The 26,005-nt window shown below is 47.4% G+C and overlaps 1 protein-coding gene across 1 annotated transcript; it reads left to right on the forward strand.

The window, feature by feature from the left end:
* The first annotated feature begins 296 nt into the window (after positions 1-296).
* LOC117061455 (keratin-associated protein 9-2-like) lies at positions 297-23,783 on the forward strand. Its single transcript, XM_033174294.1, has 3 exons — positions 297-330; positions 608-1,207; positions 23,550-23,783. The coding sequence occupies exons 2-3, from the start codon at positions 635-637 to the stop codon at positions 23,781-23,783; spliced, it is 807 nt and encodes a 268-aa protein (XP_033030185.1). The 5' UTR covers positions 297-330; positions 608-634.
* The last annotated feature ends 2,222 nt before the right edge of the window (positions 23,784-26,005 follow it).

Below are 26,005 nucleotides of genomic sequence, written 5' to 3' on the forward strand. Positions count from 1 at the left end.
CCTCAATTCTAGTCTAGTCTGCCGGGTTGTTTTGACTCTAGAAAGGAAGAACGATGTAGAAACCAAAACCAGCAAATACTTACCTTTCTGGAAGTCGGTGGGTAGTTCCCATCAAATTAAGATTTTCTATTAAACATCATGATGCAAGGGAACAATTTTGAGGATTAATGGCTAGAGCAAGGCTGAGTTCTTAATGTCAGGTTTTGGCTTCCCTGGGGCTCATAGTTTCCGGATCCCGGCTTGGTCGGTATTGTATAAAAGAGTCTGTGCTTCTTTGTTCCCTCATTTCCTCCTGGCCTCTCTGTCCATTTGGTCCTTTGAGATTTGGGGGTAAGCATTTAATCCATCTATGCATCTATCTTCTCCTCCATGAATTTATCTAATCTTCTCTTAAAGCAATGCAGGTGGCGCCCCTCATTGCCTCATGTGGCAGTGAGTTCCACAGTGTAACCATGCTAATCTTTCTCCTTCTCCTTCTCCTTCTCCTTCTCCTTCTCCTTCTCCTTCTCCTTCTCCTTCTCCTTCTCCTTCTCCTTCTCCTTCTCCTTCTCCTCATTATTGCAACAAATGCCTACAATTTGTCTCTCCCCCCTTCCTTGTCCTGCAGGCAAAGCCAATTTCCTTTTCGGACAAGATGTCTTATCAGTGCAAGCAGCCTTGCGTGGCGCCCCCAATTTGCGTGAAAGGGACCGCCACCAAGTGCGGAGCCACATCATGTGGCGCAACCAAGTGCGGGAACCCCTGCGCCACTGACGTGTGCGCGGCGCCTTGCCAAACTGCCTGCGGCGACGGCGTCAAGGCGCCTGCCACGAAGTGTGCGGACCCATGCACGAAGTGTGCGGACCCATGCACGAAGTGCGCGGACCCATGCACCAAGTGCGCCTCGCCCTGCCAAAGCGTCTGCGGTGGCGTCAAAGCCGCGGCACCCTGCCAGGGCACCGTCTGTGCCACCCCTTGCCAAGGTCAGACCGGCGTCTCTGTCTGTGCCGCCCCTTGCCAGGCTCAGAGCTGTGTGCCTGTCTGCGCATCACCGTGCCAGGCTCAGACCTGCATCCCTGTCTGTATTCAGCGCTGTGGCTGTGGATGTGGCAGGCTCGTTTTGGTGCCCCAGACCTGTTGCGCGAGTCCCTGCAGCACCGTCTGTGCGGTGCCGGTCCACGTCCAACCCACAGCGACATGCTGCTGCTCTTCGACCTGCTGCAAGCCGGTGTGCTCTTAATGCGCTGCGCATGCCCGTTGGTGTTTGGATTCGGGAACGAGTGAGCGATCGATCTGTGCATGACCCACACCACGTCTCATATACCGGACGGTGTGTCCCTTCTCTCAGCTTCAACCTTTCGCTCTATCCCTTCCTGCTTATGACAACACACAGAATTCTGCACCTTCTCTCGGAAGAGGAAGTATCAATGACCCTTGGAGAGAGCGACTGTGTGAACAGGCTATCGGTGGTGGACCTGGGACTGAGAGCCGAAAGATAAGAAAGGAATCGTCAACGACTTGGCGTGTGAAATTCAGATTCTGACATTTTAACTCCAGTTCTTGAAATCTTAAGCGCTTTACGCTTGCTGATCTCAATGGCTCCTGGACAACAACCAGGTATGAAATCTCCTGTGCTGGTGCCATCCGGTTTTGCATGCCCCTGCATATCAGTTTTCCGAATATAATTAAATCCTATTTGCTGTTGCATGTCAGTCATGAAATGCGAAACACAATTGCGTGTCAGTTCCCCCAGGAAAATGCTAAATGCCGTTGTGTGTAAGATTTCCCAGATGGCCTCTGCATTGCATTCATTCCATGTGATGTTGAAGTAATTTGAGCTATCTTTCTTAATTGCTAGACACATGGGAACATAAGAACAGAGAAAGCTGTCTTAGACTCTGTCAGACCAGTGTTGTCCAGGTTTCAGGCAGGGAGTTTTTCCCAGCCCTTCTATTACTGAGCTATGTTCTTCCTCCTAAAAAACGAAGTAAGGTTCTAGTCCACAGGGTTCTCACTAAAGCGCTGATTTAATTGCAATCTGCCTCACACCGTCAGATTGTGGGACTCCATCTAGCTCAGTCTTGTCTACACTGACTGGCAGCAGCTCTCCGGGGATTCAGGCAAAGGAGATTCGAGTCCTACCCACAGATGCTGGGGACCGAACCTGATATTTATTTATTTTTCTTGCATGCAAAGAATTTGCCCCTCTGCTGCCCCATGCCGTTACACGTCAAATATCAGATACGGTTAATGATCAGCTGTCGAATTAAACAGGAAAAGTAATACCCTGGGATGAAATATCATGGAATGTCAGTTGTGCCGACGCCAATATGAAACATATATATGTTGACCGTCGGTCACCAGCATTCGGAGAAAGTAATGTCAGGATGAGAATTTCTGGGAGGAAAGTTGATCTTGCTGTGCTTGGAGATTCAGTTTCACTCTGCTTGGAGTCTTCCCCTTTGCAAAGCGCCCCCCACCCCCATCCCATGTATGTAAAGGTGCATCAAATAAAAAATCTGTTCTCTGTGGCATTGAATGTCTCTCTGGTCTTCCTCCATCTGCCTTTGCAGAGAGATGTCCCAGTAAATCTCGTCAAAAGTCGCCGCTGGTGAAATCTGAAGCAGGGATGAAGGTTTGGGATCGAAGAGAGAGCAGGGGGGACTTTGTGGCTCAGGGGCCACACTCCCTTCTGCGAAAGCTTCCAGGGGCCACATCTTGGGTGGGCAAGGCCGGAGGGGTAAAACTGAGTGGAACAACAAAAAGATGTTAAATTTTGTACAGCAGGATACTTCACACACACACACACACACACACACACACACACACACACACTGAAACACCCATCTCTATGTGCTTCCTACATTCCAAGGGCTTGGACTAGATGACTCTTGGGGCCTTTTCCAACTCTACAATTCTATGATTCTTCCAACTCTACAATTCCGCAACTCTGTTGTTCCACCCAGACAAGCAAGAAGTGTTACCAGAGTTGAAGGCTGCATTCCAACAAGCCAAAAAACATTAAAGTGGGAGCGTGCAATACTAGGTTTGCAGAGGGATGTGGTCTAGGAGGGAGGGCCTGCTAGAGGAACCCCAAGCCTGAGATCTTCACCCATCCATGAATGTAAAGATGAGAGGCATTTCAATAAACACAGCTGGCTTTCTCCGGTGGGAATGGATACCTCACACCCGAAAGGTTACACGTAGAATCATATAGGATTGGAAGCAACTGCCCAAGAGTCACCTAGTCCAGACCCCTGCAGTGCAGGAATCCAAGTGTTGGTGCTGACCTTTAAAGCCCTAAACGGCCTTGGCCCAGTATACCTGAAGGAGCGTCTCTACCCCCATCGTTCTGCCCGGACACTGAGGTCCAGCTCCGGGGGCCTTCTGGTGATTCCCTCACTGCAAGAAGCAAAGCTACAGGGAACCAGGCAGAGGGCCTTCTCGGTGGTGGCGCCCGCCCTGTGGAACGCCCTCCCATCAGAGGTCAAAGAGATAAACAACTACCTGACATTCAGAAAATACCTGAAGGCAGCCCTGTTTAGGGAAACTTTTAATGTTTGATATTTTAATGTATTTTAATATTTGTTGGAAGCCGCCCAGAGTGGCTGGGGAGACCCAGCCAGATGGGCGGGGTACAAATATTATTATTATTATTATTATTATTATTATTATTATTATTATTATTATTATTATTATTAGCTTCCACCACCTTCCAAGGGAGTCCATTCCACAGTCGAACAGCTCTTACCACCAGAAATGTTTAGTCAGAACTTCCTTTCTTGTAATTTGAACCCATTGGTTTGGGTCCCCCTCTCTGGAGCAGCAGAAAGCAAGCTTTCTCCATCTTCCATGTGACAGCCCTTCCGATATTTGAAGATGGCCATCATATCCCTTCTCAGTCTTCTTTTCTCCAGGCTAAAATCCCCATGTGCCTCAACCATTCCTCATAAGTCTTGGTTCCCAGGCCCTTTATCATCCCAGTCCTCTGCACACATTGAAGCCTATCAATATCCTTCTTAAACTGTGGTTGCCAGAACTGGACAGAGGACTCCAGTATAATTGGACTCCTCCAATTAATCCTCAACAGGCCTTGGAAGGTAGGCTAGGCTCAAGGTATGACTGTCCGAAGGTCACCCGGCTGCCTCATGGCAGTGAAGGGATTTGAACTTGGGTCTCCCGAGTCCTTAGAATCATAGAATCCTAGAGTTGGAAGAGACCACCAGGGCCATCCAGTCCAACCCCCTGCCAAGCAGGAAACACCATCAAAGCATTCCTGACAGATGGCTGTCAAGCCTTTGCTTAAAGACCTCCAAAGAAGGAGACTCCACCACACTCCTTGGCAGCAAATTCCACTGTCGAACAGCTCTCACTGTCAGGAAGTTCTTCCTAATGTTTAGGTGGAATCTTCTTTCTTGTAGTTTGAATCCATTGCCCCGTGTCCGCTTCTCTGGAGCAGCAGAAAACAACCTTTCTCCCTCCTCTATATGACATCCTTTTATATATTTGAACATGGCTATCATATCACCCCTTAACCTTCTCTTCTCCAGGCTAAACATACCCAGCTCCCTAAGCCGTTCCTCATAAGGCATCGTTTGCAGGCCTTGGACCATTTTGGTTGCCCTCCTCTGGACCCGTTCCAGCTTGTCAGTATCCTTCTTGAACTGGGGTGCCGAGAACTGGACACACTATTCCAGGTGAGGTCTGACCAGAGTGGAATACAGTGGTACTATTACTTCCCTTGATCTAGATGCTATACTCCTTGCCCAATACTGTAGCCCCACACCACCGATGGATTGCACTGGTCAGAATACTGTATAAAAACCTTGCACATCCTCACAGTAACCAGCTTCTTCTGCCCCAACATAGCTTCCCACGGACTTCACAACTGATGACAAGCTTCCTCTGTTTGTCATATTCTTGCCACAGGTGCCATCTACTGGCCAGCTGTCCTCTGTGCACGACTGCTTTGCCCAATTATGCTCAAGCAGAGATATGCACCCATGAGGACTAGGAACCTGAAAGCCGAGATGTTTCTCGAAGTTGAATGCTAGGACCAATACCATATCCTTTTGCTCATCTGCCTTCCGACAGAATTTATGACACAGTCAGTTTTTTATGTTGAGAAGAACATATGTAGAGTCTGCTGGATCAAGCCAGAGGCCTATCGGTCCAGCAAAAATAAATAAAAATAAACTAAGTTTCTAGCCCTCTAGGTACTGGATGAAGGGGTGATTTAATGGGAACATAGGAAGTTACATTATACCAAGTTGGAATATTGGTTCATCAATTTCCATATTGTCTACATTGACCAGCAGCGACCCTCCAGACTTTCAGGCAGTTGTCTCTTCCAGCCCTTACTAGAGATGGAACTTGGGACCTTCAGCAGAGTTATAGCCCTCTCCCAAAAGAACATAGGGAGATATCTTATACAGAGTCAGATCATGGGTATTTTCTTTCTCAGGCAAAGCAGGTGTTGACCTAGAGGTATGATCCTTCCCTAAAAATGAAATAAGATTCTAGTCCTCATCGTTCTCAGCCAAGGGCTGATTTAAATAGGGGCTGAGGAAGCTTCCTCATACAGAGTCAGGTGATGGGTCCATGTAGCTCACCACTGTCAGTATCAAGACAGACCTCTGGTCCGTCCAGTTCTGTATTGTCAAAGCTGACCGGCACAAACTACCCAGGGTTTCAGACGAGGGACATTGCCAGCCCTACCTGAAGATGCCAGGGATTGAACCCGGGGCCTTCTGCATTCAAAGCAGGTGTCCCATCTCTGAGCTCCAGACCTTCCCATGTGTGGATTCACAACCTGGTCATTTGAACGGGGATACGCCCTCCTCCAGCTCATCTTAGGCCAAATAATTATAGTTCCTCCAGCTTTTTATGGACGGAAAATGAGGACACCATCCTAATAGCCACTCTGCTGTCACACTTGCCCCACTCTAGAGTCCTTAAGGGCTCTTCTCCAGCTTAATCACACCTTCGCATGAGGCAGATGGAGAAGGAACATATAATTCTGTGTTATTTTTCCATGCAGCTCAATTTTAATTTTCCTGGCTGAGTGTTAAACCTACATTCCTCACTCGCTCTTCTGCGTCTTCTCTCTCTCTCTCTCTCCTTCTCTCTCTCTCTCTCTCTCTCTCACACACACACACACACACACACACACCCTCTCTCTTTCCCCTGCCGCCCTTTAAATACAGGACGCCTCTGGACCATCACAATACATGGAGCTTAATCATCTGTTGTGCTTAAAAGCCAGAGGCCCAGAACAGAAAACCCAAAAGAGCTTCATCACCCAAGGGGCATGGGCATTACTGCCTGTGGTTTGTGAAACTACACCTGGACACTGTGAATTCCAGAGCAGAAACCACCAGCAAACTCTAGATTCAGTTCCAAGCCACCCAGGGTGGTTTGACTCGACATACTTAGGACGCAAGATTTCGCCAAATCTGAATGTTGCATGTTTCAAGGTGTGTTTCTGGTTGAGGGCTCATCTAGATTTCCATTAATGCTGTGATCTGCAGGCACAGATCCGTGCTTTCCAGACATGGGTCTGAGTGATTAATTTGTCCCACCATTCCCCCGGGGAAAATCTGCTGTTTACTGCTGAATCAGAACAAGGATCCACCTGCAGAAAACCTGATTGTCATTTGTTTTGATTTAGATGTAGACGGCAGGTCGCTTTTCGTGTAAATACAAGAGCAACATAGAATCATAGAATCCTAGAGTTGGAAGAGACCCCAAGGGCCATCCAGTCCACCCCCCTGCCAAGCAGGAAACACCATCAAAACATTCCTGACAGATGGCTGTCAAGCCTCCGCTTCAAGACCTCCAAAGAAGGAGACTCCACCACACTCCTTGGCAGCAAATTCCACTGTCCAACAGCTCTTACTGTCAGGAAGTTCTTCCTAATGTTTAGGTGGAATCTTCTTTCTTGTAGTTTGAACAGAACTACAGTAAGAACAAACTCCCTTCCAGGAATGGTGGCCTCTCCTTCCTTGGAGGTTTTTAAGGAGGGTTTGGATGGCCATCTGTCAGGGATTCTTCACCTGCGACTCCTGCATTGCGGGGGGTTGGACTAGATGACCCACAGGCGAGAGCCAGTGTGGTGTGTAGTGGTTGAGAGCGGTAGACTCGTAATCTGGGGAACCGGGTTCGCGTCTCCACTCCTCCACATGCAGCTGCTGGGTGACCTTGGGCTAGTCACACTTCTTTCAAGTCTCTCAGCCCCACTCACCTCACAGAGGGTTGGTTGAGGGGGAGGAAGGGAAAGGAGAATGTGAGCCACTTTGAGACTCCTTTGGGTAGTGATAAAGCGGGATATCAAATCCAAACTTCTCCTCCTCCTCCTCCTCCTCCTCTTCTTCTTCCAACTCGACAGTTGTATGATTCCAATTTGGGCAAGACAAAACACCCGTTCAAATCCGCTCGATACCACTTGGAACAGTTATGGTTTTCCCCCAAAGAGTCCTGAGTCCTGTGGTTTGGAAAGGATGCGGAGAGTAGTTAGGAGGAAACCCTTATATCATCATCATCAAATTGTAGAATTGGAAGATGCCCCAAGGGTCACCTGGTCCAACCCTCTGCAATGCAAGAATCCTGCCCACAGCTTTCCCTGGGTGGCCTTGGACCACCAACCTTCTGGTTAACAGCTGACCCATTGTGCTACCTCACAGAGCTGTAGTTTCCGGAGTTCCCTAGGAAGACAGAATGATTTTTAAACTACTCTGTATTTCAGGCACCCCCAAACTTGGCCCTCCAGCTGTTTTGGGACTACAATTCCCATCATCCCTGACCACTGGTCCTGTTAGCTAAGGATGATTGTAGTCCCAAAACAGCTGGAGGGCCAAGTTTGGGGGTGCCTGCTGTATTTGTAGCTCTGGGATGAAAATAGGGGTCTCCTAACAATGCACAGCACCCTTAATGAATTGCCAACTCCTAGAATTCTCTGGGGGAAGCCATGACTGTTGTAAGTGGTGCCGTAGTGCTTTCGATGCATGGTGTGAATGTGGCCTAGTTTTTATTAACTCATTCATAAGTTAATTATATATACAATGGTACCTCAAACATAATCCATTCTGGAAGACCGTCCGACTTCCGAAACGTTTGCAAACCGAAGCGCAAAGGGCTGGCTGCAAGTTCAGTTGGGAAAAAATTGAAAAAAATGCAGCAGGAGCCATTCAACTTCTGAGGTGTGTTCGAAAACGGAAGCAATTACTTCTGGGTTTTCGGCGATCAAAAACTGAAACATTCAGCTTTCGATACGCTCAAAAACCACGGTACCACTGTATGTGTGTTTGTGTGTGTGTGTGTGTGTGTACGTACACACACACCTCACACACATATAATAATTGTATTTATAATAATAAGTTTTTATTAACTTATTTATTGATACTTATTCATAGATATACACAAATACACACACAATACAAAGTATCTTTTGATAATATACTAAGACAGCTACTTAGTCAAAAATGAGAAAAGGAGACACCTTAAGAAAGAGAGAGAAAGGGAGAGAAAAAGGGAAAGAACAGAAAAACCACAGAAAAAAGTAAAAAGACGTTTGGCTCTCTGTCCCGCAGTTACATATAATATTCATTCCTTAAGATCCAACCATTCTATCTTGTATAAACCAGTATTCTTTCAATCTTCAAACTCAAAGTAACACACACACTTTTTTGCAATCAGATTTCCTCAATATAATGCTTCTTGTATGTTGCAGAAATAATTCCCAAGCCTGGTTCATTACGTAATTTCATGCGAAGGAGGCCCTGAGAGTCACGCTCACATTTCCATATTGAATAGCATCGTTTACTTGTAGCACCCCAACCTCATGGGGGCCATGCATTTTCAAAACTAGGGCAACAGGGCAATGGCTTTTCGTGACCATCGCCATCCCTGCAGGTGTTGGGTGGCATTACAATATATCCATGGCACAGTGGAACACGTCTCTGAGGTACTTCCAAAGGCATGTGCCCAAACATATAGGTTCATATTTTCCACTCAATAATTCCTAGGAATCGTTTGTGATCTTGTTGGCAGTGTAGTCACCGGCTTGGTTTTCTTGCACAACCCAATGGGTCATTTCTTTTTTTAGGAGCCTTGGGAAGCATATAAAAGTTCTCGCTTCCCTTGGCTCCAGACCACACTTGACTGTATTCCTCCTTCAGTCCTGGTTGGGTGCATTGGGTAAGTAATTTTCATCCTGGGCTTGCTTCTTCCTTCCTTTCTAGGGCTGTTGCCTGTGTCTGAAGATGTGTTGAAGCTATCTGGGCCTGAAGATGTCCTGCGTCTGACGAGGTAGGGCCGTAGCTCAGCTGTAGAGCACCTGCTTTCATGCGGAGGGTACTTGGACCAGCCCTCAGCATCTCAAGATAGGGAAAAGAACCATGAGGACTAGGACCTTGTCTTATTCTGGAAGAAGGGCCGTAGCTCAGCAGTACAAACCCTCCAGCACTGCTCAGGTGAAAACCGGGACATCTTCTACATCAGTGCCTGACCCCCCATGCCTCCTTTTCAGGGATGCAGACCAGTGGCTGAACAAAGCAAGCAGAGCCAAGGGACCACAACAGATGCCCTTCAGCACCCATGACCCCTCAGCACCCATCAAAGTCATGGTGGCCGTCTCATAGACAGGCCCTGATCCCTTAGCTCCCCCATGCAACTTTCTTTCTTCATGGGTGACCCATCAACTGAGGAGTGGAGAAACATTGAAACACTCTCTTAGGGGCATTCAAGTGACCAGGATCTCCATAAAAACAGGAAGTGATGCCATATTGAGTGGTGGGAGGGGTGAGAGAGGAAGGCATGTATTAGAGAGATGCATAGATGTGAATTTTCAGTAACGCGCTGAAAGGGAAGCCCCCTTGGGAATTTGGGACTCTGTACGAAAAAGCGAGAAGCTGTTATGGCAGAACCCTCCAAGTGTCCCTATTTTCCAGCGACGTCCCTGATTTAGAGAAGCTGTCCTGGTTTCTGAATTGATCCCACTTTTCCTTGGGATGTCCCTATTTTCATTGGAGAAATGTTGGAGGGTACGGAGTTATCCGACCCCGAGGTACCTGAATGCAATCCTGTACAGTGGTACCTTGGTAGTCGAATGCCTTAGTTGTTGAGCAAATTGGCTCCCGAACATCGCAACCCCGGAAGTGAGTGTTCCGGTTTGCGAACGGAAGCTCCTGCAGCCAATCGGAAGCCAAGCCTTGGTTTTTTAACCATTTGGAGAGTCAAACGGACTCCCAGAATGGATTAAATTCGAGAACCTAGGTACGACTGTATAGGGAAGTTTTTTTTAATGTTAAATGTTTTGTTATGTTTTTTATATATGTTGGAAGCTGTCCAGAGTGGTTGGGGCAACCCAATAAGATGTGTGGGGTATAAACTTTAAAATTATCATTATGGAATGGGACGTCCCTATTTTCATCGGAGAAATGTTGGAGGGTAGGTGGTGGCTTAAAGGTTTTCATGACGATCTGGGAACTTTCAGGGCAGCTGGAAGGTAGGGCAGTATAGTTCCTGCTTTGCAAGCAGGTGAGGCTTTTTTTATCAGCTTCTATCCTCCAAGGAGGTTAAAAAGGTGGGGTACACGATTCTCCTTCTTTCAGCCTCCCAATGTTAGATGTTAGATGGCAAGTTAAAATAAAATAAAAAATAAAAAGTTCCTTCCAGTAGCACCTTAGAGACCAAATAAGTTTGTTCTAGGTATGAGCTTCCGTGTGCATGCACAATTCTTCAAAAGTTAGTAAGTGGATTTTGAAGGCTGAGTGGACATTTGAATAGTTGGGGTTCCCTGGGAAGAAGGGGTTGGTTGTTGAACCACTCTGGGAACTGTAGTTCTGTGAGGGGAACAGGGCTCTCCTAACAACTCACAGCATCTTTTACAAACTACAGTTCCCAGGGTCCTTTGGGGGAAAGCCATGGCTGTTACGAATGACACGATACTTCTTTAGATGTATAGCAAGAAGGGCTCTCCATTCTACTCAGAGTAAATGTACCGTGGTACCTTGGTACCTTGGAGCAGCTTGACTCCCGAACGCCTCAAACCCTGAAGTGAGTGTTCCGGTTTGCAAATGTTTTTTTGGAAGCCGAACGTCTGACACGGCTTCCTATTGGGTGCAGGAAGCTTCTGCAGCCAATTAGAAGCCGTGCCTTGGTTTTCGAACCGTTTCGGGAATTGAACAGACTCCTGGAACAGATTAAATTCGAGAACCAAGGTACCACTGCACTGAAATTAATGAACTTAAGTTAACTATCAGAGGCGTAGGAAGGTCAGGTGGTACCCGGTGCGGAAAATTTATTGTCACCACCCGCCTATTGATTCTCCCCTCCTGCAAAAATGGTTTTATGTTATTTCATATTTTCTTACAAAGGAATAATAACAAGTAAGAATAATAAAAAACTTTTATTTATATCCCACCCTCCCCAGTCGAAGTCAGGCTCAGGGTGGCTAACATCAGATACATAACATTGATTACCTATCAAACAAATCAAACAATAATTAAATTACCTCCTAAAAACACCTCAAAATCAAATTAAAGTCTAATTAGATGGCTTCCCACAGGGTTAGGGTTGGGAACAGTAAGTGTTCTCTGAACTGAAATTTCAGCTTTCATGGCCAAGTAAACAGCTATTTTGGTGGAGGAGGGTCAAGATATTAACCGATATGCATGAAATTTCATATATAGCTATATCATCCCTAGTATAGTAAGATAAGACCTTCGGAGCAGGATTTTTGTATTAAAAAATGATTTTTATGAACCGCCCTAGTAGGGCAGTAATTGTTCCTTGATAATTTGTCACCCCCTCCATTATGGAAACTGGGGCGGACTGCCCCCTTTGTCCCCTTGCTATGCCCCTGTTAAGTATGTCTGTTAATTTTAACTGGTCTTCTCTAAGTCTGGTTGCTTATGGCTACAACCCCATATCCAGAATGAGATCTGAGGCCTTTATGTTTCTGTTTGTTTCATGGAGCCAAATTTGACGTCTATCTCTTGGTGCAGGCGGAGACCATTTCGTTCGCATCCAGCTGACGCACGACCGCCGACCCACAGGTCCTTTTGGACCCGGAAGAGGGCAGAACGGGTCGGGGTGGGCTTATCCGTGCTGCTCAGCCAACAGGAGTGGGGGCCTTGAATGGAACGCCCCCCACAAAATGGTCGCCGCCTGTTCTGAAAGTGTCTGTTTCTGGTGTCTTTTAGGGTTCGTCATCCAGGGCAGCAAAGAAGATGTCTTGCCATCAACATCAGTGCAAGCAGGCGTGCCTGCCACCTCCTGCATGTGTGAATCCGTGCCAACCATGCCCACCTCGACAGTGTGTGAAGACTTGCTGCCCCCCGTGTGGCCCTAAATGTGGCCCACCCTGTGCTCCGCCCTGTGGGTCAGGATGTGGCCCCAAATGTGCTCCGCCCTGTGGGTCAGGCTGCGGCCCCAAATGTGCTCCGCCCTGTGGGTCAGGTTGTGGCCCCAAATGTGCTCCGCCCTGTGGGTCAGGCTGCGGCCCCAAATGTGCTCCACCCTGTGCTCCGCCCTGTGCGCCCCCATGCACCCCCCAATGCGTGAAGAAGTGTGCCACCAAATGTGTGGAGCCCTGCACCCCTAAGTGTAAATAACCAACGGGATGCTGGCATCGCCTGAAAAGCAAAAACAGCCGAGGGAAATGGGGAACGGCTGGCAGGCCAGGCGCTGCGGACTGTTGAGCTTCATCAAACCTAGTCTGCAATGTAACCCAACTTCGTTGGCCAACGAAAGCCGAGTTCTGCAACATGAATAAAAGCATGTCAAATTAAGCTGATTTGTGTGGTGTTTCTTGCGCAAGATATAATACATTTCCGCCTGCTTTGCACTCCTGCCCCTGCTTTCTGATAGTCACAACTATGCACAGGACTATTGGTATCTGATATTAAAGCCACTTCTGGAGATCGCACAAATTGGACACTCATTCCTGTGCTATTTGATTTCTGAAAAAGATCCATTTGTTGCCTCGTCAACCTGGAAAACTGGGGGTGCAAAGGTGACGGGACCATATAACAGCAGTACTAAAGGATCTACACTGGCTCCCAGTACGTTTCCGAGCAAAATTCAAAGTGTTGGTGCTGACCTTTAAAGCCCTAAACGGCCTCGGTCCAGTATACCTGAAGGAGCGTCTCCACCCCCATCGTTCTGCCTGGACACTGAGGTCCAGCTCCGAGGGCCTTCTGGTGGTTCCCTCCCTGCAATAAGTGATGTTACAGGGCCTTTTCAGCAGTGGCGCCTGCCCTGTGGAACGCACAAAATGAAAGGCACAAATACAGGATGGGTGACACCTGGCTTTAGATCAGTACATGTGAAAAGGATCTAGGAGTCTTGGTAAACCATAAACTTGACATGAGACAACAGTGTGATGCTGCAGCTAAAAAAGCCAATGCAATTCTGGGCTGCATCAATAGGAGTATAGCATCTAGATCAAGGGAAGTAATAGTACCACTATATTCTGCTCTGGTCAGACCTCACCTGGAATACTGTGTCCAGTTCTGGGCACCACAGTTCAAGAAGGATACTGACAAGGTGGAACGTGTCCAGAGGAGGGCAACCAAAATGGTCCAAGGCCTGGAAATGATGCCTTATGAGGAACGGCTTAGGGAGCTGGGTATGTTTAGCCTGGAGAAGAGAAGGTTAAGGGGGGATATGATAGCCATGTTCAAATATATCAAAGGATGTCATATAGAGGAGGGAGAAAGGTTGTTTTCTGCTGCTCCAGAGAAGTGGACACAGGGCAATGGATTCAAACTACAAGAAAGAAGATTCCACCTAAACATTAGGAAGAAGAACTTCCTGACAGTAAGAGCTGTTGGACAGTGGAATTTGCTGCCAAGGAGTGTGGTGGAGTCTCCTTCTTTGGAGGTCTTTAAGCGGAGGCTTGACAGCCATCTGTCAGGAATGTTTTGATGGTGTTTCCTGCTTGGCAGGGGGTTGGACTGGATGGCCCTTGGGGTCTCTTCCAACTCTAGGATTCTAGGATTCCCTCCCATCAGATGTCAAAGGAGATAAGTAAATATACAACATTTAGAAGACGTCTGAACAAAGCCCTGTAAAAGGAAGTTTTTCATGTTTGATGTTTTTATTTCTGTTGGAAGCTTCCCAGAGTGGCTGGGGCAACCCAGTCAGATGGGTTGGATATAAATAATAATGTTATTGTTGTTGTTATTGGGGCACAGTTTGAGAGGACACACACCATTTCTCCGATGGAAACAGGGACATCCTAAGGAAAAGTGGGACATTCTGGGATCAAATCAGAAACCAGGACAGCTTCTGTAAATCTGGAACTGTCCCTGGAAAATAGGGGCACTTGGAGGGTCTGCCCTCCAAGACCTGCTGGATTGCAGATCCTATCACCCCTGACCATTGGTAAAGGCAGTTACGGGAGATGGAGTCAGACAACCACTAGATGGTGCCAGAGCCCGCATCCATCCTTGCATTAAGTAGAGCAATTCCTGTGGCAGGATGAGGCAGCAGTTTCCTCTGGTGGCAGTTAAAGGACTATCACTCAATGCACCTTAGTATGGCTTGCTTTGGCTTTGGAAGGAGGAGACTCTTGAGAATCCCATGGACTGCAAGAAGATCAAACCTATCCGTTCTTAAGGAAATCAGCCCTGAGTGCTCACTGGAAGGACAGTTCCTGAAGTAGACATGGGAAAGAGTTGTGTCTGGAACCCTGGAGAGCTGCTGCCAACCAGTGTCAAGGATGCTGAGTTCGATGGACTAGTGGTGTGGCTCAGTATAAGGTGGTTTTCTTTCTTTCCTCCATTGCACGCCCCCCCCCACAGCACCTGCCAACTGAACCTGCAGCCTCTTGGTAGGGCCAGTTCCATAGCTCCCAAGGAAGATGTGGAGGAGACACCACCTTCTCTTAGCAGCTGCTATTCACAGGTATACTGCCACTGGAGAGAGAGGCTCCATGGGAGCCACCTTTTCCCCACCCCTCCATCATTAAATGTAACCTGGGTGGAGGAGAGTCCCATGAAGAGAAGAAGAAGATTTGATGTCCTGCTTAATCACTATCCGAAGGAGTCTCCAAGCGGCTCACATTCTCCTTTCCCTTCCTCCCCCACAACAAACACTCTGTGAGGTGAGTGGGGCTGAGAGACTTCAGAGAAGCGTGACTAGCCCAAGGTCACCCAGCAGCTGCATGTGGAGGAGCGGAGACGCGAACCCGGTTCACCAGATTACGAGTCCACCGCTCTTAACCACTACACCACACTGGCTCCCTGGACTGCAAGAAAATCAAACCTCTCCATTCTGGAGGAAATCAGCCCTGAGTGCTCAATGGAAGGACAGATCCTGAAGCTGAGGCTCCAAGACTTTGGCCACCTCATGAGAAGAGAAGACTCCCTAGAAAAGACCCTGATGTTGGGAAAGATGGAGGGCACAAGGAGAAGGGGATGACAGAGGATGAGATGGTTGGATAGTGTTCTCGAAGCGACTGGCATGAGTTTGGCCAAACTGTCTGACCAAACTGTGGGAGGCAGTGGAAGAAAGGAGGGCCTGGCGTGCTCTGGTCCATGGGGTCATGAAGAGGCGGACACGACTAAATGACTAAACAACAACAACATGGCTAGCTTAACCGATGAACTCAGAAAAAAAACAAAACCATACAGAACCCTTAGCAATTGGGTCATGTTTCTGGGGGAACTGTTCACTGTGGAGAGCAATTATTATAGATGAGAAGAGAGTCGAGGGAGCTGAAATGCCTTCTCAGTATTTGTAATTAGCCGATCCGCCTCCTTCCTTTTTATAGAGTTGTTTTTCTTCAATCCTAAAGTAATTCAATATATACAATCACATTAATGCTCACAAAGACCTTCTGTCCGGAAGAAGAAATCTTTTTCAGCAGAAGGGCCACATTTCCTTCTCTGCAACCTTCCAGGGGCCACATGCCCTTACCCTCCAACATTTCTCCGATGAAAATAGGGACATCCCATTCCATAATGATAATTTTCATATTTACACCCCACCCATTTGATTGGGTTGCCCCAGCCACTCTGGATGACTAACAACATATATAAAAACATCATTAAACATTAAAAAGCTTCCCTATACAGGATTGCCTCCAGACGGCTCGGGGGTCAGATAACTCCATACCTTCCCAACATTTCTCTGATGGAAATAGGGACATCCTAAGGAAAAGCGGGACATTCCGGGATCAAATCAGAAACTGGGACAGCTTCTCTAAATCAGGAACATCCCTGGAAAATAGGGAGGGTTTGAGGGTCTTCATGCCAGCAATGGGAAAGCCGGGCGGGAACGTGGGCAGAGCAATGAATTAATAATAATAATAATAATAATAATAATAATAATAATAATAATACTTTATTTTTTATACCCTGCCCAGCAGGCTGGGTTTCCCCAGTCACTCTGGACGGCTTCCAACAAAATTAAAAGCACAATAGAACACCAAGCTTTAAAATTTCCCTAAACAGGGCTGCCTTCAGGTGTCTTCTAAAAACCAGATACAGTGGGCGCTCGGGTTGCGATTCTGTGATTCTGCGCATGCGCAAAGAGTGATTTAGCGCTTCTGTGCATGTGCTGAAATCAGGAAGTAACCCGTTCTGGTACTTCCGGGTTCGGCATGGTGCGCAACCGAAGAAAAACACACAACCTGAAGCGTCATAGGATTCTATTTCGTACCAAGTCGGAGCAATGGTCTTTCTAGCTCAGTATTGTTGACACTGACTTGGCAATGGCTCTCCAGGGTTTCAGGCAGGAAGCATTTTCCAAACTTCCCTGCAGATGCTAAAAATATATGGATGCATGAATCTGCCTTGGTCCATTTAGTTCAGTATCATCTATCTATACTGCCAGTGACACTCCAGGGTTTCAGGTAGGGGATATCTATGATTACCTCATGGGTGCCAGTCAAGAAAACAGCCCCCTTCCTTCCTCCCTTCCCTTCCCTTCCCTTCCCTTCCCTTCCCTTCCCTTCCCTTCCCTTCCCTTCCCTTCCCTTCCCTTCCCTTCCCTTTTCCTTCCTTCCTTCCTTCCTTCCTTCCTTCCTTCCTTCCTTCCTTCCTTCCTTCCTTCCTTCCTTCCTCCCTTCCCTTCCCTTCCCTTCCCTTCCCTTCCCTTCCCTTCCCTTCCCTTCCCTTCCCTTTTCCTTCCTTCCTTCCTTCCTTCCTTCCTTCCTTCCTTCCTTCCTTCCTTCCTTCCTTCCTTCCTCCCTTCCCTTCCCTTCCCTTCCCTTCCTTTCCCTTCCCTTCCCTTCCCTTCCCTTCCCTTCCCTTCCCTTCCCTTCCCTTCCCTTCCCTTCCCTTCCCTTCCTTTCCTTTCCTTTCCTTTCCTTTCCTTTCCCTTCCTTCCTTCCTTCCTTCCTTCCTTCCTTCCTTCCTTCCTCCCTTCCCTTCCCTTCCCTTCCTTTCCCTTCCTTTCCCTTCCCTTCCCTTCCCTTCCCTTCCCTTCCCTTCCCTTCCCTTCCCTTCCTTTCCCTTCCCTTCCCTTCCTTTCCCTTCCCTTCCCTTCCCTTCCCTTCCCTTCCCTTCCCTTCCCTTCCCTTCCCTTCCCTTCCCTTCCTTTCCTTTCCTTTCCCTTCTTTCCTTCCTTCCTTCCTTCCTTCCTTCCTTCCTTCCTTCCTTCCTTCCTTCCTTCTCTCTCTCTCTATCTCTTAGCTGACATGGTCAAAGCAGGAAAGAATACCCATGCCCCTTATTTCAGAGATTATTGAGTTGGAGACTCACCTCTGGAAATCTGCAAACCAAAAACATGCAAATTCAGAGTTCCCACTCAGGCCCACTTTAAATATCTATAATATCTCGCTGGGCAGATCCATGGTATAGTTACGTGTGAGTTTGTTTTTTTAAAATACTGAAGGAAACATTCTAATGAGCTAGACTGATTCATAAGCAGTTTATTGCAGAACAATTGCATTTAATTCATACTGAGATAATATCACATGCAGGCAATATCTGGAGAGTTATGCATGATTTCTCGATGTGGAATGTGTCTAATCCCAAGGAAGCTGCTTTTCCTGGGACGGGTCTACAGTAGCGATGGCGCCAAGACTTGAAACTGAGGTTGGGACTTGAATTATGAACTTGGCTATTTACCCAGTAAGTCCATTAAGAGCAGAACCCAATTCTCCACTGGAATTCAGGCCTGGCTCACCTTGGGAGACAAATCTAAATCCTATTACAGTTGCGCCTCTTGTTATAAATGCTTCAGGATGCGTGCAACAAGGGTTACGAACACTCCGAACCTAGAAATAACGGAACACGTTACTTCTGAGTTCGGCGGTTCACGCATGCGCAGATGCATCAAATGACATCACACGCATGTGCAGAAGCGCCGAATCGCGTTGCGCATATGCGCAGACATGGCACTTCAGGTTACGCACATCACGGGTTATGAACGGGGCTCCGGAACGGATCCTGTTCGTAACCAGAGGTACCACTGTATTGCCATTATTAACCCGCCCTTCATTCTAAGATGAATTAAAACATCTTAGATGTCAGATTAAATTAACATCTTAAATCAAAACACGACATAACATTGAAACATAATTAAAACGTAACATTGAAACTGTCTTAAACAACTTACGATCATAAAAATAATGTGGGTCAAAAGTCAGGGTAAAGAGGCGAATCTTCATTATTCGCTGTATAGAGAAGGTGCCAGACATACCTTTGTGGGGAAGGAGTTTCACAACTTAGGGGCTGCCACAGAGAGTGCCCTCTCCTCAAACGCCGCCACCCCAATACTCTGAGGGCTCCATCTGCTGATCTCAGCACCCAAGAGGGTCTATAGGGAAGGATATGGCCTTGCAGATATTTGGGACCTGAGTAATCCAGGTCTTTAAACAGTGAGGTGAGCACCTTGAATTATCCTTCCGGTAGAGGTGATGGTATCATTGGCCTTGGTCCAGAGGCTACACCTGGACACCAGCAGGTTCCACCACCTGCTCCAATGAAAACAGCAAAGGAATGACTAAGGGTGCAAATTGTGCAAATTCTGCAGACTTCCCATTGATACATCTGGTTGGCCACTGTGAGAACAGGATGCTGGACAAGATGGGCCATGGGCCTGATCCAGCAGCTTCTTCTTTTCTTCTTATACACACACACACACACCAGTGCTTCAAAAGTTCAATTTAGAAAGCAATTAGTTCTAGTTCCTGTTCACGCTCTTCAAAAAGTTCAAGTTTGTCCCCTTCAGAAAGGAATTCTAGTTAATTTCACTGTTCAATTCACAATTCGTTCTCCTGGTTCGTGGCATTTCCCCTCAGACTTCAGAATTTTAGAAGCTGTTTTGCTAAAGCACTGTGGTACCATTTTACACAGTCATAAAGGGTAAAGGGACCCCTGACCATTAAGTCCAGTCATGTCCGACTCTGGGGTTGTGGTGCTCATCTCGCTTTACTGGCCGAGGGAGTCGGCGTACAGCTTCCGGGTCATGTGGCCAGCAGGACTAAGCCGCTTCTGGCGAACCAGAGCAGTGCATGGAAACGGCGTGTACCTTCCCGCCGGAGCGGTACCTATTTATCTACTTTTTACTTTGACGTGCTTTCGAACTGCTAGGTGGGCAGGAGCTAGGACCAAGCAACGGGAGCTCACCCTGTGGCAGGGATTCGAACCGCCGACCTTCTGATCTACAAGCCCTAGGCTCTGTGGTTTAACCCACAGCACCACCCACGTCCCTTACACAGTCATGGCTCCCCCAAAGAATTCTGGGACCTGTAGTTTTGTTAGGCATGCTGCTGAGGGTTATTAGGGAACCCCCCACCCCATTCTGCTTCACAGAGCTACAATTCCAAGAGTTCCCTTTGAAAAGGGCTTGATCATTAAACCACCCTGAGAATTGTAGCTCTGAAAGGGGAATAATAACTCTCAGCACCCTTAATAAACTACAGCTCCCAGAATCCTTTGAAGAAAGTAATGAGTGTTTAAAATGTCATCATAGTGTGTGGTCTGAATGTGATTTAACAGCGCACACACGCGCGCACACACACACACACACATGGATATAAGCATTTTTTTTAAAAAAAAAAGATATTTCCCCAAGCAATTATGATATTTAAGCTTTAAAAAGCACCATTGCTTTTCAGATTGGTTAAAAACGCAATGACCAAAGTCAGAAACTCCAACATATTGAATATATTGAATTAAAATTATAGTTGAATTGAATTAAAAACAACCTGCAAAGGAAGCTGAATTCAAGTTCAGTTCACATGAAAATAATAGGAACTACTTTCATGGCCAAACTGCGGGAGGCAGTGGAGGATAGGGGTGCCTGGCGTGCTCTGGTCCATGGGGTCACGAAGAGTCGGACACGACTGAACGACTGAACAACACACTTTCATGGATAACTGGGTCCCAGATCAGATGTGGTGGGCATGCACCCCAAAATCACTAACACACCACCAGCTTGGCGGGATAAGCAAGACTTAATTTTATTTGGCATCAAATGATGATGTCAATTACTTTCCAACAACAATAATTAATGATATGACTTTAAGGCTTGTGACTTTGAAAAGCCTGACCTCCCAATGGGGGATAGGCCAGGTGTTTGCATATTCATTTGCCCCAGAGGGTTGCAAATATATTATGTAAAGAAGCCAGATAAAGCAGATAGGGTCAGGTGACTCAAGATAATGAGACCTCCAGGGCACCCTAATCTGCACCCCTCAGCGTTTAATAGCCAGGAGCTGGGACTCCAGATCTCCTATAAAAGCCCTCTCCTTCCAACTGCACTCCATCAACTTCCCTCCTCTGATTTCTACTGCAGTTCAACTGAACTTGGTAAGTCATTGACTTACGGGGAAACTGATTCTGCTGCCGAGCTCAAACTCCTAGCCGCAGAACATGGGTGGGAGAAGGGGGGCGGGTATCTGGTGCCTTTCGGATGTTGCTGGACTTCAGCTCCCATGAGCCACTGCCAATGTTCAGGGGTGGTGGGAGTTGGAGTCCAACAACATCTGGAGGTCACCAGGTTATGTGGGGGCCAATCCAGAATTTGCTTCTGCTTCTGAATACCAGTTGCTGGAAACGGCAGGGCTCTGAGCTGCTTGTGGGTTTCTGACAGGCATCTGGGTAGCCGATGCTGGAATAGATGGCCCATTGGTCTTCTGATGCAGGGCTCTTTTGAAGTTCTTATGGAACCTCCAGGCCATTGGCAGTCTATCTAGATTCCTAGGTTTTTTTGGGGGGGGCAGTTGGTCTCTGTGTGAGAACAGGATGCTGGACTAGATGGGCCATTGACCTGATCAAGCAAAGCAATTCTAATGTCCTTAAATCCCCTGTGTTATTTTACAACAAGGGGTGGGTGGGTGGAATCTGTGGACCTTCAGATGCAGCTTGACACCAACTCCCATCAGCCCTGGCCAACAAGGGATGGTGGGAATTGGAATCTAGGAACTGCTGGAGTCTGACAACTGTTGGAAGCCACCAGCTCATTCAGGGCCAAGCAAGAAGTCCCCTATGTTGCTTTACAAGCAGGTAGCGTAGAAGCAAGGACTTGCAAATGTTGATGGCCTCCAAATCCCATCAGCCCCAGCCAACATGGCCAATGGCCAGTGGCGTTAGGAGTTGGATTTTAGCAACTTTTGGAGGGCTGCAGGTTCCCTGTCTCTAGTACTTGATTGTTAGGCAAATTTGATTTGCCAGATCTCTGCTGGAGATGCATCCACAGCAACTCCCAACATTCAGATTCACGGGTGCAGTCAGTCACAATCTTTATCCCACCATGGAAAACAATGAAGTAGTTCATGAGGATGGGCCAAGGTGACTGGTGGAAGGCCAGGGCAGGAGGTGAAGTTCAGAACAGTTCTGAGAACCTGTCATTGGAAATAGGCACTTTAGCCTTATAGCCTATCTCACGCCAAATAATTAGAAGAATAATCCATGATGGTGGAAGAATCTTCCATTGGTCTTTCCAAAAGAAACTGCTAGGAAGGGGTTGGAAGGCATGGTATAAATTGATTGGCGTTTGAAGAATATCCCACAGGCAAGAGGAAAATGGGTTGGCTTTCATTTCAAGATGACGAAACCTGTTGCGTGCTGTTACGGCTCTGCGATTCTTTTCCTCGAAGCTCGTGAAGCCTTGTAACTTGGGAGTGCTAGAGAGCATCTGCTTCGCATGTGGAGGGTCTCAGGTTTAAGCCCCAGCTTGAACTGGGAAAGACTATTGGTTTGAAATTCCATTGGGCCACATCCAGTCATCATAGACAATACTGAGCTGGACCAAGGCTCTGACTCGGTGTAAGACAGCTTCTGGCGTTTCCTTTATTTTTTATTTCACAAGAGTCGCACACCGCTGAATTGCAAATAAAACCTACAAAGGGGGGTCTACAAAGGGGTTCATTGATGAGGCATAGTAAGAATACCACAAGATTTAGTGACGGCCACCAAATTGGGTGCCTTTAAAAGAGAATTAGAGCAATTCATGGAGGGTCAGGGCATCTGTGGGTGAACCCATATCCTCCATCAGAGTCAATAACCTCCTGAATACCAAAACAAAATAAAAACAAAATCGAAAATTCTTTCTAGTAGCACCTTAGAGACCAACTGAGTTTGTTCCTGGTATGAGCTTTTGTGTGCATGCACACTTCTTCAGATACACGAAAGCTCATACCAGGAACAAACTCAGTTGGTCTCTAAGGTGCTACTAGAAAGAATTTTCGATTTTGTTTTGACTATGGCAGACCAACACGGCTACCCACCTGTAACTAAAACAAAAAAAAAAATTCTTTCCAGCAGCACCTTAGAGACCAACTAAGTTTGTTCTTTGTATGAGCTTTCGTGTGCATGCACACTTCTTCAGATACACTGAAACAGAAGTCACCAGACCCTTATATATAGTGAGGGAGTGAGGAGGGGTATTACTCAGATGGGTGGTGGGAATGGGTGATTGGCTGATAGGTGTGGGAAACCTGTTAACGACGCCAATTGGTCTTACAGGAAAAAGCAAGGGGTGAGATGGCTAAAGATGGCTTTGACGTGTATAATGAGATAAGAATCAGATGTCTTTGTTCAGACCAGGTCTCTCCGTGGTTTTAAGTTTGGTAATAATTTGCAATTCAGCAACTTCTCTTTCCAGTCTATTTCTGAAATTCCTTTGTATTAAGACAGCTACTTTGAGATCTTGTATAGAATGTCCTGGGAGACTGAAGTGTTCTCCTACCGGTTTCTCTGTCTTGTGATTCCTGATATCAGATTTATGTCCATTTATACTTTGGCGTAGGGTTTGGCCTGTTTGTCCAATATAGAGAGCTGAAGGGTATCTGAAGAAGTGTGCATGCACACGAAAGCTCATACCAAGAACAAACTTAGTTGGTCTCTAAGGTGCTACTGGAAAGAATTTTTTATTTTCTTTTGACTATGGCAGACCAACACGGCTACCCACCTGCTCCTGAATACCAGTTACTTACAACCACAGGAGGAGTTGCTGTTGGGCTCACATTGGGCTCTGTGAGCTTCCCAGTGGGGCATCTAGTTGGCCACTATTTGAAGAACAGGACTAGATGGGCCCCCTTCAACCTGATCCAGTAGGGATCTCCTTCCATTCTTAACAAAATTCAGATTTCCCCCTTCTCTCTTTCAAAGCGTTGCCTAAGCCCTTCCAGGATGTCCGGCCAGGAGCAGCAACAGAAGAAGCACTCCCATGTGCCCCCCGTGGTTGTGCACCACCCGCCACCCCAGCAGAAGCCCCCCAGTTGCGGCAAACCCAAGCCGGACGACCACCACCAGGAGGTGAAGCCCCCCGGTTGCGGCAAGCCCAAGCCGGACCACCACCACCACCAGGAGGAACAGAAGCCCAAACACAGCGGCTGCCACTAATGGAGACCTCCCCAGCGGCTGCAGGACCAGAGATCCAGTCATTCCTTGCTTGCTTGCAACATCAGCTGCATCACCCGCTTACCTACGAGGAATCCTGGCACCTGCTTCCTTAGCTCCTTGCTTCTTTTGCTTTTCCTCTCCCTGGCCTCACTGCCAGCCACAATAGCGAGGCTCTGCCTCCACCGCCGGAAGCAGGTTGTCTCCGAATAATCACCAGTTGCTGGGAATCGCAAGCAGGGAGAGTTGCCATTGTGCTCAGGCCTTGCCGGTGGGCTCCCCATCTGGTTGACCACTGTGAGAACAGGAGGCTGGACTAGATTACCGTACCCAGCAGGGGCCATGCTGACATTCTTGTGCCCCATCTCTGCATAAGGTGCGAGGAGACTCAGGTTGAAATTCCAGCTTGGTTTGGATGTTAAAGCCACCGCTTCCTTACTGAAACGCGATTCTCCCGCAAAATCTGCACCGCTCTGCATTTTGCCACGTGCCTGTCAAACCAAATAAGGTTCATCCTCCCCCAAAACGTGTACATTGGGGGGGGGGAACTGTGCCTAACATGTCAAAATAGCATATAAATATGTGTGGCATTAGGGGGAAATTGTGAAAAATATGTATACTGGGTATAAAAGATGTGCTGTTTTGAACTGTCTGCCTGAACAAAAGATGCATGGGAAAAAATGGACATACTCATTGAGCATCCCTAGTTGCTGTAGCAACAGGAAGTGGAGAGACTGAGAGACTGGTCTGTCCTTCTCCCAGACCCGCCTACTTTGGAAAGTGAAAACAGAGGGACTGAATGTTGAGTAGTCATGCACAAGACCGCCCTGTTCTCCAACAGTAGCTAGGAACCCTTCGTGGTTGAAGAAGCTCACCCTGATAAGACCCCTTCGGACCTTGCCATGCCAGTTCACTCTCAGGGATCCAGGTATCTTAGTCCCACCTGCAACGCATTCTGTGCTCCACCTTGCAAGCGATTCCTCTTGCGCGACATCTGCCCGATGGGCCATTTTATTTATTTGTCCCCCCACCCTCGCCTCCCGCTTTGGCTGAAATAAAACATTTGCAATTCATTCAGATGTTGTGATGGTTGGTTTTTCCTCGAGTCTGTTAAGAGATGGTCAGTGGTGTTTTGGTGAAGAAGTAGAAGAGATGTGGGGGTGCAATGGCCCCAGGTGTGCGGTGGGGAATGAGACCCTCCAGTTCTCTGTGCCTGGTCCTTGGAATGGGCCCCAATAAACCCATTGGCCTTGCTTTGCACCAACTCCTTGAGTATTTCTGCCTTGCTGGGGGTGTGCCCTTGAAGATGAACCATGCCTCTTGCAGGCCTGGAGGGAGGACAGACACAGGGATGTATGAAGCTACCCAATAGTTGTTGTTGTTGTTCAGTCGTTTGGTCGTGTCTGACTCTTCATGACCCCATAGACCAGAGCACGCCTGGCACCCCTATCCTCCACTGCCTCCCGCAGTTTGGCCAAACTCATGCCAGTCGCTTCGAGAACACTGTCCAACCATCTCGTCCTCTGTCGTCCCCTTCTCCTTGTGCCCTCCATCTTTCCTAACATCAGGGTCTTTCCCAGGGAGTCTTCTCTTCTCATGAGGTGGCCAAAGTCTTGGAGCCTCAGCTTCAGGATCTGTCCTTCCAGTGAGCACTCAGGGCTGATTTCTTTAAGGATGGATAAGTTTGATCTCCTTGCAGTCCATGGGACTCTCAAGAGTCTCCTCCAGCACCATAATTCAAAAGCGTCAATTCTTCCCATAGTACCAAGGGAAAACATGAGAGCTGTTGCTCTGCTCACATTTGCCACTGGTCCTTCTGACTACTGGGATGTGGCCCTCAGAAGGTTGGCCAGAAAGAAATGTGGCCTCCAGGTTCTGCCTCACTGTCATAGACTGGTCTGCTTGAGCTACATGGTTGGAGTGGTTTTCTCATAAGGACCTGATGGGCACATGGGGGGAAACATATGTTTATGGCAGTTTCGTTGAAGGATGAAAATATCTATTTATAATTTTCCATCCTTAGTGGGCTGTTTGGGGGTCCATCCTCCCCAAGATTTCCCACCTTTTTTTTTGCACTTCTGCAGAACATGGGGACCTTTTTTTGTTTTTTTTTGCCAAATCATATTTATTAGAGTTTCCAATACAACAGAATCATATGAAACATTCCAAATTACATTCCAAATTATTTATCCAATTATCAATAAAACAAGAAAAGTTCCAAATCA

This window comes from Lacerta agilis, chromosome 17 (genome assembly GCF_009819535.1).
Source record: "Lacerta agilis isolate rLacAgi1 chromosome 17, rLacAgi1.pri, whole genome shotgun sequence".
In the NCBI taxonomy this organism is placed as follows: domain Eukaryota; kingdom Metazoa; phylum Chordata; class Lepidosauria; order Squamata; family Lacertidae; genus Lacerta; species Lacerta agilis.

What these genes read in the sequence shown, in the direction of transcription:
- LOC117061455 (XM_033174294.1), top strand. Translation starts at nt 635, where the DNA reads ATGTCTTATCAGTGCAAGCAGCCTTGCGTGGCGCCCCCAATTTGCGTG. An exon ending in CTTCGACCTGCTGCAAGCCG is followed by an intron (nt 1,208 to 23,549) that starts GTGTGCTCTTAA and finishes TCTCTTTCAAAG; the next exon opens with CGTTGCCTAAGCCCTTCCAG.